The 14,871-nt window shown below is 48.2% G+C and overlaps 1 protein-coding gene across 1 annotated transcript; it reads right to left on the bottom strand.

Moving 5' to 3' along the window:
• Window positions 1-122: 122 nt before the first annotated feature.
• Window positions 123-2,375, bottom strand: TNFAIP8L2 (TNF alpha induced protein 8 like 2). Its single transcript, XM_062192229.1, has 2 exons — window positions 2,307-2,375; window positions 123-750 (listed from the first exon to the last, which is right to left on the bottom strand). Exon 2 carries the CDS (start codon window positions 716-718, stop codon window positions 164-166), a length of 555 nt encoding a protein of 184 aa, XP_062048213.1. The 5' UTR covers window positions 719-750; window positions 2,307-2,375; the 3' UTR covers window positions 123-163.
• Window positions 2,376-14,871: the final 12,496 nt, after the last annotated feature.

Below are 14,871 nucleotides of genomic sequence, written 5' to 3'. Positions count from 1 at the left end.
CAACAGCTTAAGAGTGAAATGTTCTCTGAGTCAAAAACACTCTGGGGAAAGAATGAAGCCTGAGGATTGAGAAGCATTAGTGCCAAGGAGCAGGGTTAGCAAGCCCTTTGTCTGTTCTCTCAGTCAGCCATTTTGCCCAGGTGGAAGTCACCAGGGTGAGGACTCAGAGCTTCCCCTCCTCCAGCAGCTTCCTGAGCCCATCGCAGATCTTGCCAAGGTGCTGAGTGAAGTCAGGGCCATAAAGGGCAGTGAGGAGGCCTGGGTCAGAGAAGTGATCGAACACGTGGCGGATGCGGCCATGTGACTTGGGCGTGAGATGGTTCTCTACCAGCTCCAGCAGCACATCCCGGCACTCAGTCAGCAGGCCGGCCAGCACAGCGGCCTCAAAGGTGAAGTCCACCTCGCCAAAGCTAAGGGCCGTCATGGCACCCTGCCTCAGCTTCTGGCGAAAGCGGGTAGCCAGGGCCAGCTCACTGGGGCCAAAGCAGCCACTGCGGTGCAGCACAGCCACCTTGACAGCCACCTTGATGAGGTCCTTGATAACTCGCTGGGCCTGTGGCCGGCTGTGCGTGTACTCTTTGGACACACGGTAGAGCTCATCCAGCACCTCGCTGCTTGTCTCGTCGATGAAGAGATGAGCCGCAGACCGGCCCACCATCTTACTCAGTAGCTTCTTCTCTGCTTGCAGTGCCAAACTCTTTGAGCTGAAGGACTCCATGGTTCCTGGGGGGTGGGGCTTGTGGCCAGTCACTAGAAGAAAGGCCACAAGCTTCCTTAGAAACAGAGAAATGGCTTTTCCCCTTTCTGTTGCTTCTTTGGTTTCTGTCTCATTATCGTCTTTGTCAACTTTCCCCTGCAGGCCTCAGTCCTCTCTGTCTTGCTGCTGCCTTGGTCCTTTATTGCTGTAGGAAATCTTGCTCTCCACAGTAGCGCGAGCAGCAATGACAGCTGTGGCTAGAGGGATATGGGCACACAGGAGGCTGGCCCACCACGAGGGGTAGGAGGCTGCCACAGTGCAGAAGAGAGGGCCTACCTGCAGATAACCTCACAGCTACCATTTCTGCACACAGCATGTATACCCTACATCTATGATAGTATAGAAATTGCTGTCCTTGTTTTACAGCTCAGCAAACTGTACCTTAGGTTAAATAATTTACCTGCGATCAAACACAACTGTTTTTCTGACTCCAAAAACCTATGTCAGCTGCAGCTGCCTTAAAGAAGTAAGACACATATTCATGGGTGCCAAAATTCCTAATCACTGACATTTGCTGAGAGCCACTGTGAGCCAATTGCTTTATTTGCATTATCTGTGTCTTCCCAATCCTCTGTAAGGTAGATAATCCCATTCTGCAATGAGAAAACTGAAGCTAAGCAAAATTAAACAACTTGGCCAAAGACACTAGTAAATGATAGCAATGGCCTTCAAATCAAACCATCTAAAGAAATCCCTTACCCAGAATGCTCTCAGTGATGTTGGTGCACACTGAGGAAGTGGGAGAAACAAGTGGTCTAAGGTCTTCTGCTGGGCTAAACCCAGGACCCACCTGGCAGCATAGCTGCTGCGCATGCCCATGGTTCTCGCCCCGTGGTCTTTGCCTGAGGTTCCTCTGGTTGTTTTGCTTCTTACTTCCCCCTCCCCTGCCCTGCAGGATGTGGCTGTGACCGCAGTGAGGAGCAGCCTCGCCCTCTCCCCCAAACCAAAATAGGAGCCTGAAGAGGCAGGGGAGAGGTGACATGGTGGAGTTCTCCCCCACCTGAATGACTCCAGTGGGAAGCTGGAGTCTTGCTTTGTCCAGCTCACCTAGGACTCTTGAGGCCAATCTCCACAGCCGGAAGAGGAGATTGCTCCATGGGAGCTTTCCTTCCTCCTTGGCCTTCCTGTTACCCAGCTCTCCCCTGTCCTGTTGCTATCTTGCGTTTGGTCCACTGTCCTCTCTCTGTCTCCTGTTTCAGTCTCCCTTTTTCTATCATCCGAGTCCTCCCTATGATCCTCTGGCTTGGCCTTGCTCTCCCACTGCTCCTGACTCTTCTAGCTCCATGTTGCCTGAGAGTCCCTTGCATCTCTGAGCACTCTGTCACAGACCCACATTCACATGTCTCCTAGCCCTGCCCACCATCCCCATCCCAGATGAAATCTTTGTTGTAGAAGCTGCTTAGCCCCAGGGAAAACCAAGCTGTACTGGGGACCCACAACTTCTACAAGTGAAAGATTCACAAAATGGAAAGCTAAGGTGGAAAGAGCCAGAAGTCTTCTGCCACCATCACCCTTAAAACCTACCCTTCTGTCTTTGTCGGCCCCTCACCTGCTGTCCTTTGGGTGCCAGTCTTGCCTTGGATGTTCCCGGAGAGCACACAGAATGGAGAAGCTTCTAAGCGAGAGGCCCTTTGGCCAGGCCCCACCCCTTAGGCCCCGCCTACCTACTCTGCTCAACCTCCGGTTCATCACTACTGTCACCCAAGGTCTGTGGCCCAAGAACACCCTAGAAATAAGACAAAGGTCGAAAGGAGTGGAATTTAGTAGGAAAAAGTCTTGATTCTTTGAGGCAGGGAGGAGGGATTACACATCCCCTGTTCCCAAATTGTTTCTTTCCTTCCTGCATTGTTCCTTGAGATCCTGTTCTTATATTTTTGTGGGACTGGGAAAACATAAATTTCATATTTCCGGGATGTGGTTCAATGAACAAAGTTCTGAAGATTTAAAGGTGGTGCTGTGGGGGTAACGTTAGCATAAGCATCTTCTTTCAGTAGCTGGTAGGGAAGGATTGCATGGACAGCCCCAGCCCTGGAGAAAGGAACATACCGTCTGCAGGGCTGATGAGCCATATGTGACCAGCAGATGTCAGCACAGCACCAGATCACTAGCTTTGCAGCTGCTGAACTAAAAGGATTTTAAATGAGATTAAGTCTGTAATTGAGTGAAGAAGAAATACTCATATTTACTATCAAAAATTTGACAAGATGGCCAGGGATAAGCACAGATAAGTGTAATACACATTAAATGATGTCATTAACTCTAACAGAGGTTTAAAAAATTATGGGGCTGGGCATGGCACCACTAATTAAGCTACTGCTTATAATGCCAGCATCCCATGTCAGAGTGCCTCTTTCCTTTTTTAAATGTGTATTTATTTATTTGAAAGGCAGAGTTAGAGATAAAGGGAGAGACAGAGAGATCTTCCATCCACTGGCTCACTCCCTGAATAGCTATAGCGGCAGTGGTTGGGCAAAACTGAAGCCAGGATCCAGGAACTCTCTCCGGAGTCCCCCATGTGGGTAGTAGGGAGCCAAGCACTTGGGCCATCTTCTGCTGCTTTCCCAGGTGCATTAGTAGGGAGCTGGATTGAAGTGGAGCAGCCAGGAGTTGAACAGGTAATCATATGGAATGCCACAATCATATCACAGGCGCGGCCTAACCTGCTGTGCCACAACACCACCTCTTCTCTCTCTCTCTTTCTCCTCTCACCCCTGTCTCTGCCTAACTCTGCCTTTCAAATAAAGAAATAAATCTTAAAAAAAAAAAGGGGGCTAGAGATGGGGAAGAAATGCTTCCAGATGATGAGAGCAGCACGAACACATCCAAGGGATAAAACTAATACAAGACATTTTCAGGAACAGGTGCTTGCATTCTGGGTATCTAGAGCATAGGTTGAGGGGAAAAAAAAAAAAAAAAGGTGAAAGAGGAGCAGGACCAGATCATGGTGGCTTTAAAAAATTCACTCAAGAATTCAGACTTTTGCTGTAGACAGTGGGGAGACATTGTAGGTGACTGATCATGGGAATGAAGCACTTACCTCAGTGGAAAAGTTTTGAGCTGAGGAAAGAAAGGGGTTTTTATTGTTGTTCGTTTTTTTTTCTTTGTTTGTTTTTGACAGGCAGAGTGGATAGTGAGAGAGAGACAGAGAGAAAGGTCTTCCTTTTTGCCGTTAGTTCACCCTCCAATGGCCGCTGCGGCCAGCGCGCCGTGCTGATCCAAAGGCAGGAGCCAGGTGCTTCTCCTGGTCTCCCATGGGGTGCAGGGCCCATGCACTTGGGCCATCCTCCACTGCCTTCCTGGGCCACAGCAGAGAGCTGGCCTGGAACAGGGGCAACCGGGATAGAATCCGGCACCCCGACCGGGACTAGAACCCGGTGTGCCGGCACCGCAAGGCGGAGGATTAGCCTGTTAAGCCATGGCGCCGGCCTGTTCGTTTGTTTTTTAATTTAAGGGGGAGAGAGAGCTCCCATATGCTGGTTCACTCCCCAGATGCCCACAATAGCCAAACCCTGGAGCTGGGGGCTAAATCCAGCTCCCTCATGTGGGACAAGGAACCCAACCACTGGAGCCATTGTTGCTGCCTCCCGTGGTCCGCACCAGCAGAAAGCTAGATCAGGAACCAGAGCCAGGGCTTAAACGCAGGCACTGTGATCTGGGACACTGGTGCCTTAACTGCTAAGCCAGATGCCTGCCCTCAAAAGGGCACAGGCTGAGGATCCATCAGAGACCATAGGATTTGGTGATTGTACAAGAAAGAAGTTCTAAGAGGAAGGGAGAACTGGAAAGCTTGGTGGTTGTGAAAAGCTGGAGAGTAAGCCGAAGTCAGACGTAGAGGTGGTCATGGGTTCTTCTCCTTGGAGGCAGTGGTTGGGTCTTGGCTCCTTTCTCATCATCACTCCCAAGGTCCAGATCACTGATCACACACACTGGAGACGATACTAGTGCTCCTACCAAAATCGCAGGAAAAGTAAGTGTTTTGCAGGAATGTTATAATCTAGTTGGAAAATAATAATAAGGGGGATTAAAATGCAAGAGGCAAATACATAATATCTTCTAAATTCAGAATTCTGCTTATCCTGCTTTTTTATGTTTATTATTTTTAAGATTTATTTTATTTATTTGGAATGCAAAGTTACAGAGAGAGAGACAGACAGACAGAAAGAGAGATCTTTCATCTATTGGTTCACTCCCCAGATGACTGCAATGGCCAGAGCTGAGCCAGGCCAAAGCCAGGAGCCAGTAGTTTCTTCTGGGTCTCCGATGTGGGTGTGGGGCCCCAAGCACTTGGGCCATCCTCTGCTGCTTTCCCAGATGCATTAACAAGGAGCTAGATAGCAAGTGGAGCAGCCAGGACTTGAACCGGCCCCCATTTGGGATGCCAGCATTGTAGGTGGCAGCTTAACATACTGCACCACAATATCAGCTTCTGTGTTCATTTATTTTAATCTACTTGAAAGTCAGAGCTAGAGAGTTCTTCCATCTGCTGGTTCACTCCCCAAATGACTGCAATGGTTGATGCTGGGCCTTGCCAAAGCCAGGAACCCAGAGCTCCATCCAGTCTCCCATGTGAGTTGCAGGGCCTAAGCTGCCTCCCAGGATGCATTAACAGGAAGTTGGTTGGGCATCCCCAGCAGTGCCTTAATCCACTGTACCATGACACCTGCCCCGGCTTCAACTCTTGTCTGTCCCTGGTTGTACTCTGCTCTTGCCATGTTGGAATTCTCTTAGTTCCTCCAGTATGCTTGTGTGGGCCCCTCCTTCCCTCAGCCCCTTCTTCTACCTGTTCCTCTGCCCTAGACCTTTTCTGTTCTTATCCCACTGCCTGGAACTCTGTTTTCAGACAAACCTCTTTGCCCTCTGAATTCTTCCTCATCCTTCAGGTTCCAGCTGCAAAGTCCTATCTTAAATAAAGCTGTCCATGACCCTCCAAGCCATGTGTCATGTAGTCCTATGGAACCATATAGCTCCTCTACTGGAATAATCACCTCTCAGTGTCTTTTGTGATTTCTTGTTCATTGCCTTCATACTAGACTGGAAACTCCATGAGGGCAGAGATCATGTTAGAGCCTGCACAGTGCCCAGCACAAACTCTGCTCAATAAATATTTGCTGAAAAAAATTCAAAACACACCCAAGTCAGGAGATAAGGGGAAAATGGCAACAGGATATCAGTCACATACACTGTTCATTTAATTCACTCATGGAGAAGTCTGTCTTTTTTTTTTTTTGTAATCTATGCTAATTTCTAATAATCTCTGAACCCATAGCATTTAATTAGCCGCAAATTAAAAGAGCAATGAGGAGCTTTTAGAAGAAGGAACACTGATAATAAGAACAGCAGCAAAACACTAGGAAAATAAAAAGCAGACAATTTGAGAACTGCAAGATTTTTTGGCCTTGTAAAGGAGGCACAAGCAATATTCATTACATATATTCTAGGCTTTAGGGTTCTTTCTGTTTTCCTTGATCACTGCCCCTGAGAATTAAAAAATGGTTATCTCTCTCTCTGTCTTTTTAAGGATTTATGTATTCATTTGAAAGGATGACAGAAGGGAAAGATCTCCCATCCGCTGGTTCACTATCCAAATGCCTACAACATTCAGAACTGGGCCAGGCCAAGCCCAGGAGTCCATCCAGTCTTCCACACAGGTAGCAGGAACCCAAATATTTGGGCCATCACCTGTTGCCTCCCAGACCTGTTAGCAGGAAGCTGGGTTGAAAACAGAGGCAGGGCCGGCGCTATGGCATAGCGAGTAAAGCCACTTCCAGCAGTGCCGGCATCCCATATGGGCTCCAGTTCTAGTCCCTACTGCTCCACTTCCAATTCGGCTTTCTGCTATGGCCTCAGAGAGCAGTAGAAGCTGGCGCAAGTCCTTGGGCCCCTGCACCTGTGTGGGAGACCTGGAGGAAGCTGCTGGCTCTGGCTTCCGTCAGTGCAGCTCCGGCCCTTACGACCAACTGGGGAGTGAACCAGAAGATAGAAGACCTCTCTCTCACTGCCTCTGCCTCTCTGTAACTCTGCTTTTCAAGCAAATAAATAAATCTTAAAAAAAAGAAAACAGAGCCAAGACTCAATCCCAAACATTCTGATATGGGATGCGGATATCCCTAAAGGCAGCCATAATGCCCAACCTGAAAATATTTATACATACATACATACATATATATACATATATATTTGAAAGGTATATGTGTGTGTGTGTGTATTTGAAAGGCAAAGTTAGAGAGAGAGAGCAAGAGAGAGGTCTTCCATCTGCTGGTTCATCCCCAGATGGTCTCCACAGCCAGAGCTGCGCTGATCTGAAGCCAGGAGCCAGGAGCTTCTTCTGGGTCTCCAATGTGGGTGCAGGGGTCCAAGGACTTGGGTCATCTTCCACTGCTATCCCAGGCCATAGCAGAGAGCTGGATCAGAAAAGGAGCAGCTGAGACTTGAACCGGCGCCCATATGGGATGCTGGCACTGCAGGTGGTGGCTTTACCTGCTTTGGCGCAGTGCCGTCTCCAGAAAATGGTTATTTTAAATGTGTGAAATGCTTTTGAGTTTACGAATCATTTTACCTACACCATCTTCATCCTGTGAAGTAAGCAGGAATGTAATGTATGTCCACTCACAGATGACTGACAACCCCAGAAATAATCCAAAGCCATGCTCCAGGGGTGAATCTAGGTTACTCTAAATTTTGGTCTTTTTAATGGGGTGGGCATTGTGGTACAACAGATTAAACTGCCATTTGGGTTACCCACATCCCATATCAGAGTGCTGGTCTCTGCCTCAGGTTCAGCTTCCTGCTAATGTGCCTGGGAAAAACAGCAGCTGATGGTTCGCTGTTTGGGACCCTTCCACCTATGTAGGAATCCTGAGTGGAGTTTCGGGCTCCTGGCTCAGCCCCACCTGTTGTGGGCATTTGAAGAGTGAAACAACAGATGTAAGATCGCTCTCTCTTTCTCCCCCACCCCTTCTCCTTCCTCCCTCCCACCCTCCCTATCACTCTACCTTTCAAATAAATAAATATTTTTAAAATTTTTATTTTTTATTTACTTGAAAGAGTTACAGAGAGAGGAAGAGGAGGAGAGATTTCTTCCATTGGCTGGTTCATTCCCCAGATAGCAGCAACAGCCAGAGCTGGGCCAGGCTTTGAAGCCAGGAGCCCAGAGCTCCTTCTGGGTCTTTCACGTGGGTGCAGGGGCCCAAGTACCTGGACCATCTCCTGCTGCTTTTCCAGGCACATTAGCAGGGAGCTGCATGAAAAGTGATCAGCTGGGTCTTGAAGCAGAACCCAAATGGAATGCTGGCATTGAAAACGGAGGCTTAACCTGCTATGCCACAATGCTGGCCCCCAAATAAATAAATATTTTTTAAAAATACCTTTCTAGGGTCTGGCACTGTGGCATAGCAGGGTAAAGCCCCAGCCTGAAGCACCGGCATCCCATATGGGTGCTGGTTCAAGTCCTGGCTGCTCCACTTCCAATCCAGCTCCCTGCTAATGTGCCTGGGAAAGCAGCAGAGGATGGCCCAAGTCCTTGGGCCTCTGCACCCACATGGGAGACTGGGAAGAAATTCCTGGCTCCTGACTTTGGATAAGCTCTACTCTGGCCATTGTGGCCATTTGGGGAGTGAACCAGTGAATGGAAGACGTCTCTCTCTCTCTCTCTCTCTCTCTCTCCATCTCTTTCTCTATAACTCTTTCAAATAAATAAATTGTAAAAAAAAAAAAAAAGAAAAAGAAAAAACTTTCTGAATAATCTGTTTGAAAGAGAATGAAAGACCTTGGTACTTAGCTGGATAAACTTCAGTTATCTGAAAAAAAACTTCAGAATGGAAGTTTTTTTTGTTTTGTTTTGCTGAGGTTTTAGTATGTTTGAGATCAGTACTGTGATAGCTCCGGAAGAGAAAGTTCTGTGTGCCTTGCAAGAGGCAAGCAAGACTTTGGCCTTACATAACTGGAGACAGTTGTGACAGCTTTGAATCTTCAATGCATTTATTTCTTCCTCTACTTACTGGATACCAGACTTTATGACTAAGTGCTGGGGTTAAAAAGACAAAAGACAAGCTTCCTGTCTTCAGACAGTGCTAAATAAGCAACCGTATTAAGAATTTGGAGAAAGATCTAAGTTGAAGACTGCAATTTTATGGTGAACAGCATGTAAAAAGTTACTGTGACTGTTGGCGTAAATTATCTTGATCACTGAGAATGTGTGAAGCAAGAAGAGATGGCTAAGGACGTGACCTTAAGGAGCCCGGTGATGAAGAAGAGGTCAGAGAAAGAAGACTGAGAAAGGCCATATTAAGAGAAGTGAACTCTGGCCAGCGCCGCGGCTCAATAGGCTAATCCTATGGCGCTGGCACACCGGGTTCTAGTCCCGGTCAGGGCGCTGGATTCTGTCCCGGTTGCCCCTCTTCCAGGCCAGCTCTCTTCTGTGGCCCGGGAGTGCAGTGGAGGATGGCCCAAGTCCTTGGGCCCTGTACCCACATGGGAGACCAGGAGAAACACCTGGCTCCTGCCTTCAGATCAGTGCGGTGCGCCGGCCGCAGCGCACCGGTCGTGGCGGCCATTGGAGGGTGAACCAACAGCAAAAAGGAAGACCTTTCTCTCTGTCTCTCTCTCTCTATCCACTCTGCCTGTCAGAAAAAAAAAAGAGAGAGAGAAGTGAACTCTTTCATTCATTTTATATATATATATATATATATATATATATATATATATATATATGTATATATAGCTCCTAGTCTCTGTCAAGAGAAGGAAGGACCCCAGGAGCTTAAATAGGAGAACACTTCAAGGCAAGAGAAGTCAACAGGGTCAACTGCCACAAAGAGGGCCAAAGGATAAAGACCGGAGAGCTGTTTATTGAATGTGACCAGGTGGTCATTAGTCTTTTTGATGGGAAGAATCTCAGTGGGTTGGTGGGGACAAGAAGTGAAGTGATTGAGAAGGGAATCAGAAGCATGCAAATGGATATAATGTGTATAGGTGACTCTACATGCTGAGCTGTGAAAGGAAAAGAGAAATTGAATGATTAAGTAAATACAGACAAGGATTAAGAGAATGTTTAGAATTTTTTTCTTTGGATCACGAGAGATACCTGAGCATGTGTATATGCTGGAGGAGAATGTCAGCAGAAATGGAAAGGTTAAAAATAGTGGAAAGAGAGGGGCCAGCATTGTAGTGCAGCAGGTTAAGCTGATGCCATGCTAAGAAATCCATATCAGAGTGTGGGTTTGGCTCCTGGCTGCACTACTTCTGATCCAGCTCCTTGTTATTATACCTGAGAAAGCAGCAAATGATAGCCCAAGTGTTTGGGCCCCTGCCACCATGTGGGAGACCTGGATGGAGTTCCTGGTTCCTGGCTTCAGCCTGGCCTGAACCTGGCTGTTGCCGCCATTTGGGTGTCTGTCTGTCTGTCTGTCTGTCTTTTCCCCTCTCTCCCTCTCTCTGTCAATCTGCATTTCAAATAAATCTTAAAAAGTAATAGAAAGAGAAAGGATCTGTAGTCATATGCAGTTACACTCATATATGGGAGATAGAGCACAGATGTACTCAACTAAGGGTTCATAGTCAACTCTTCCCATGAGCAGGCTCTGTGCTAAGTGGAAAGGATACAGTGGTGAGCTAGACAGCTGCTGACCCTGCCTGCCTGGAGCTTACAGTCAAGTGGACAGATGACGTATGTGGCTGCCTCATCTACTGGGGTATGAGAGACAAGACAATGTGCCTCGGTGCATCTGTAGGTGGCAAAAAAGGTGAAATTCTCCTTTTATGACCTCTCTTTTCTCTGAACATGGATGTGGGTTCTGCTGAGACGAACAAGGAAGTGGAAAGGAAAGAATCTTGAGAAAAAAGGAAAAAGCTTGAAATAACTGCTTTTGGGGGCCGGTGCTGTGGCGCAGTGGGTTAAAGCCCTGGTCTGAAGCACCGGCATCCCATGTGGGCGTCAGTTCTAGTCCTCTTCTGATCCGGCTCTCTGCTGTGGCCTGGGATAACTGTAGAGGATGGCCCAAGTCCTTGGGCCCCTGCACCTGCATGGGAGACTGGGAAGAGGCTCCTGGCTTTGGATCAGCACAGCTCCAGCCGTTGCAGCCATCTGGGAAGTGAACCAGTAGATGGAGGACCTCTCTCTCTCTGTTTCTACCTCTCTCTGTGTCTCTGTCTTTCAAATCAATAAAATAAATCTTAAAAAAAAAAGTGCTTTTAGGGATTGAGAGAGGGTAATTTTCCAAGCTTGGAGATACTGAATTTACAAAGACTTAATCTTTAGGATTATGTGATTTTCACCAGGGAAATAGGAACAGAGTCACCTTGATTTGTCTTTTTTCTTTAAAGATATATTTATTTGTTTAAAGACTGGAGAGAGAGGGAGGGAGGGAGAGAGAGAGAGAGAGAAAAAAAAACTAATCTTCCATCCACTGGTTCACTCCCCAAATGGCCCCATTGACTGGGGCTGGTCAGGCTGAAGCCAGGAGCCTAGAACTCCATCTGGGTCTCCCCTATGTGGGTGGCAGGGCCCTACAACTTGAGCTATCTTCTGCTGCTTTCCCAGATACATTAGCAGGGAGCTGGATTGGAATGGAGCAACTGGGTTCAACACTTGCTCTGACATGGGATGCTGGTGTTGTAAGGGGCGAACAAACGCTGCCCCCAATTTTTCTTTTTTTGTTTGTTTTTTGTTTTTTGGACAGGCAGATTTAGACAGTGAGAGAGAGACAGAGACAGAGAGAAAGGTCTTCCTTTTTCGTTGGTTCACCCCTCAAATGGCCGCTACGGCCGGTGCGCTGCGCCAATCCAAAACCAGGAGCCAGGTGCTTCCTCCCATGCAGGTGCAAGGCCCAAGCACTTGGGCCATCCTCCACTGCCTTCCTGGGCCACAGCAGAGAGCTGGACTGGAAGAGGAGCAACCAGGACAGAATCCAGTGCCCCAGCCAGGACTAGAACCTGGGGTGCCAGTGCCACAGGCAGAGGATTAGCCAAGTGAGCTGCGGTGCTGGCCCCAATTTGTCTTTTGACATAGCTCTCAGATACATCATTTCTTTCCATCCCCAGTACTATCATCCTTGGCTGATTGCCCTCTCCTTTCATCCTTGGATGAGCTTGTTTTCTTGCTAATAGTTTTCCTGGTTAAAAACAAAACAAAAAGAAGAGTTGCAGTAGCATCCTACTCCTATCAGATTATTTAAGCTACTCACCTTAGCATTCTAGGTCTTCTGCAATTTGTCTCTGTCTTTCCCTTTCTCTTGCTCCTGACTAATGCCTTTTTACTTATCAGCCTCACAGGATCTTTTGCTCTGCATGCTTCAGGCTCCATGCTCATCAAAGAAAGCTTTTGCTTAAGCTATTTCTCTGGAACATTTTCTTCTTTCTTTTGCACCAAACCAGCTCCCTCCAAAGTTCTCATGTCCTCCATGATAAAATGTATCTATCATCCTTCATCATGAAGAACATTATCTTTTTCTTTCCATTTAGGAATTTATGTCTAATGTAGCTTTCTTTTTAAAGAAAGATTTATTTTATTTGAAAGAGTAACAGAGAGAATGAGAAATAGAATGAGATCCTCAATCTGCTGATTTACTCCCCAAATGCCTACAAAAGTAGGGGTTAGGCCAGGAGCTTCATCTGGATCTCCCACGGTGCAGGGGCCCAAGCACTTGGGCCATCTATCACTGCTTTCCCAAGTCATCAGCAGGGAGCTGGATTAGAAGTGGAGCAGCTGGGACTCCAACTGGCACCCATATGGGATGGGCTTAACCCACTGCATCCTAGAGCTGGCCCCTGCTTTGGAAAAAAAAAAAAAAAAAAGGTGGGGCCTGCATCGTGGCACAGCAGGTTAGACTGCTGCTTGCCATGCCAGTCAGCATCCTTTACCAGATTCCCAGCTGCTCTGCTTCTGATCCAGCTCCCTGCTAATGGTCTGGGCAAACAGTGGAAGATGGCTCAAGTGCTTGGGCCCTTGCACCCACTTGGGAGGCCTGAGATAGAGTTCTAGGTTCCTGACTTTGGCCTGGCACAGCCCCAGTTGTTGTGGCCATTTTGGAGTGAATCAGAGGATGCAAGATCTATTTCCTCTCTCTGTCACTCTGCATTTAAAGTAAGGAAGTAAATTTTAAACAAAAACAGCCAGAGTTGAAAGATGAGTTTATTGGCTGGTGCCGTGGCTCACTAGGCTAATCCTCTGCCTGCAGCACCGGCAACCCGGTTCTAGTCCTCGTTGCTCCTCTTCCAGTCCAGCTCTCTGCTGTGGCCCAGGAGTGCAGTGGAGGATGGCCCAAGTGCTTGGGCCCTGCACTCGCATGGAAGACCAGGAGGAAGCACCTGGCTCCTGGCTTCGGATTGGTGCAGTGCTGTCTATAGCAGCCATTTAGGGGGTGAACCAACGGAAAAGGAAGACCTTTCTCTCTGTCTAACTCTGCCTGTCAAAAAAAAAAAAAAAGAGTTTATTTTGGCTCAAAAACTTTGAAATCAACCCATTGGTTGCTTGGTTTTTTTGTTTGTTAAGATTTACTTATTCATTTGAAAGACAGAGTTACAGAGAGATAGAGATGGAGAAAGAGAGAGAGAGATTTTCCATCTGCTGGTTCACTCCCCAAATGGCCACAATGGCCAGAGCTGAGCTGATCCAAAGCCAGCAGCCAGGAACTTCTTCTGGCTCTCCAACATGGGTGCAGGGGCCCAAGGACTTGGACCTTCTGCTGCTGCTTTCCCAGACACATTAGCAGGGAGCTGGATTGGAAGAGGAGCAGCCAGGACTCAAATTAGTGCCCATACAGGATGCCAGCACTGGAGGAGGCGGCTCTACCCGCTAAGCCACACAGTGCTTTCATAATGCTCACTTTCCTTGAACTGTTTGAAGACCCCTCATATTTGAGTATCTAGCCCTTTGCTAGGAACTGTGGAGATTTAACTCCTGAGTGCCAGTATATATATCTTTCTCCTAAAACTATTTTCCAGTCTGAAACAACCCCAGCTGTCTGCTGAATTGGCTGGGATGCAGGATCTCTCAGCAGCTCATCATTGTTGCTGATTCCTTTTATCTCACTGGTTCTCCTGGTCTTAAATATCTGTCTGTCTCTCAGCATGTGCGTTTATGTGTCTTGCTTACTCACAGTGGGGTTTAACCCGCCCTGATCCCAGTCCTGTAAGGCTGGCCTAGAAGTGCAAACCTCTGCCTCTCTTTCCCTCTAGTCCAGATGCCAACATGTGGGTGGAAGTGCCCACTCAGATAAAACTGTCCAAGAGTGCCAATGTCTCCTAGGCCACCTACTTTCTTGGGAATTTTGAGAATGTCATTTGTCCCAGCTCCACGCAGGGAAGAATCCTAGCAGGCAATACCAAGGTGGAAGCCTCATTCTTCCTCCTCATTGACATTCCTAACATCAAAGGGTCTTTATGGGGGGTAGGGATGGAAAAGGAGCAGTTTTTCTGTTTGGGAGGCTGTCCAGGGCCCTCTGAGGAAAGACGGGACATCTCTAATCCTCAGTCCATGTGGGGTTAGGGCAGCTGGTCACTTCCACCCTCTGTCAGGTCTCTCCATGGCTCCTCTTCCTGAGCGAGTCCATTAGTCAATCGGTCTCTGTCTCCAGCCCCTCACCTGTCCTCTTCCATCAACTAATAGCCTGCCTGCCAGCCACCCTGGCTTCCTGGCTCCCTCATTCCTGCTGCCGTGGCCCAAGTCCATCCTGCCACGACTGTAGAGGAGAGAGGGGAGCTGATGGGGCCAAGGGAAACCTCCTGTTGACACCGTCTTGTCCCCTCCCCAGACCTCTTTTTGGGGTCAGGATGAACCAGGGGCAGCACATGGGGAGAAATAAGGAGACTGAGGTAAAAAAAAGCCCAGTGAGAAGGTACAGAGCGGGGCTGGGGCGGAGCAGGAGAGAGGCGGGAGACTCCCTAGGCGGTAGGGTCGCCAAAGCCTTTGAGGGGAAGGAGAGGGGAGGAGCGCGCAGGCTCCGCAGCCCAGCCCCGCCGAGGCCCCCGGGTTTCCTGTCTCTTTTGCCAGCTTCTCCTCCGTCTTTGTGAGATTTGCTCCCAGGGCCTCTGTCAGCCTGCCTGTGTCTTGTGTGTGTGTCTCCTTCTCTGTCCGCGTCTGGGCGGCTGTTTGCGGGTCTCTCCATGTCTCGCCTGGC

This window comes from Lepus europaeus, chromosome 5 (genome assembly GCF_033115175.1).
Source record: "Lepus europaeus isolate LE1 chromosome 5, mLepTim1.pri, whole genome shotgun sequence".
NCBI lineage: Eukaryota > Metazoa > Chordata > Mammalia > Lagomorpha > Leporidae > Lepus > Lepus europaeus.
Note: the sequence above shows the minus strand (reverse complement) of the source record. Positions and strands in the feature narration are given on the sequence as shown.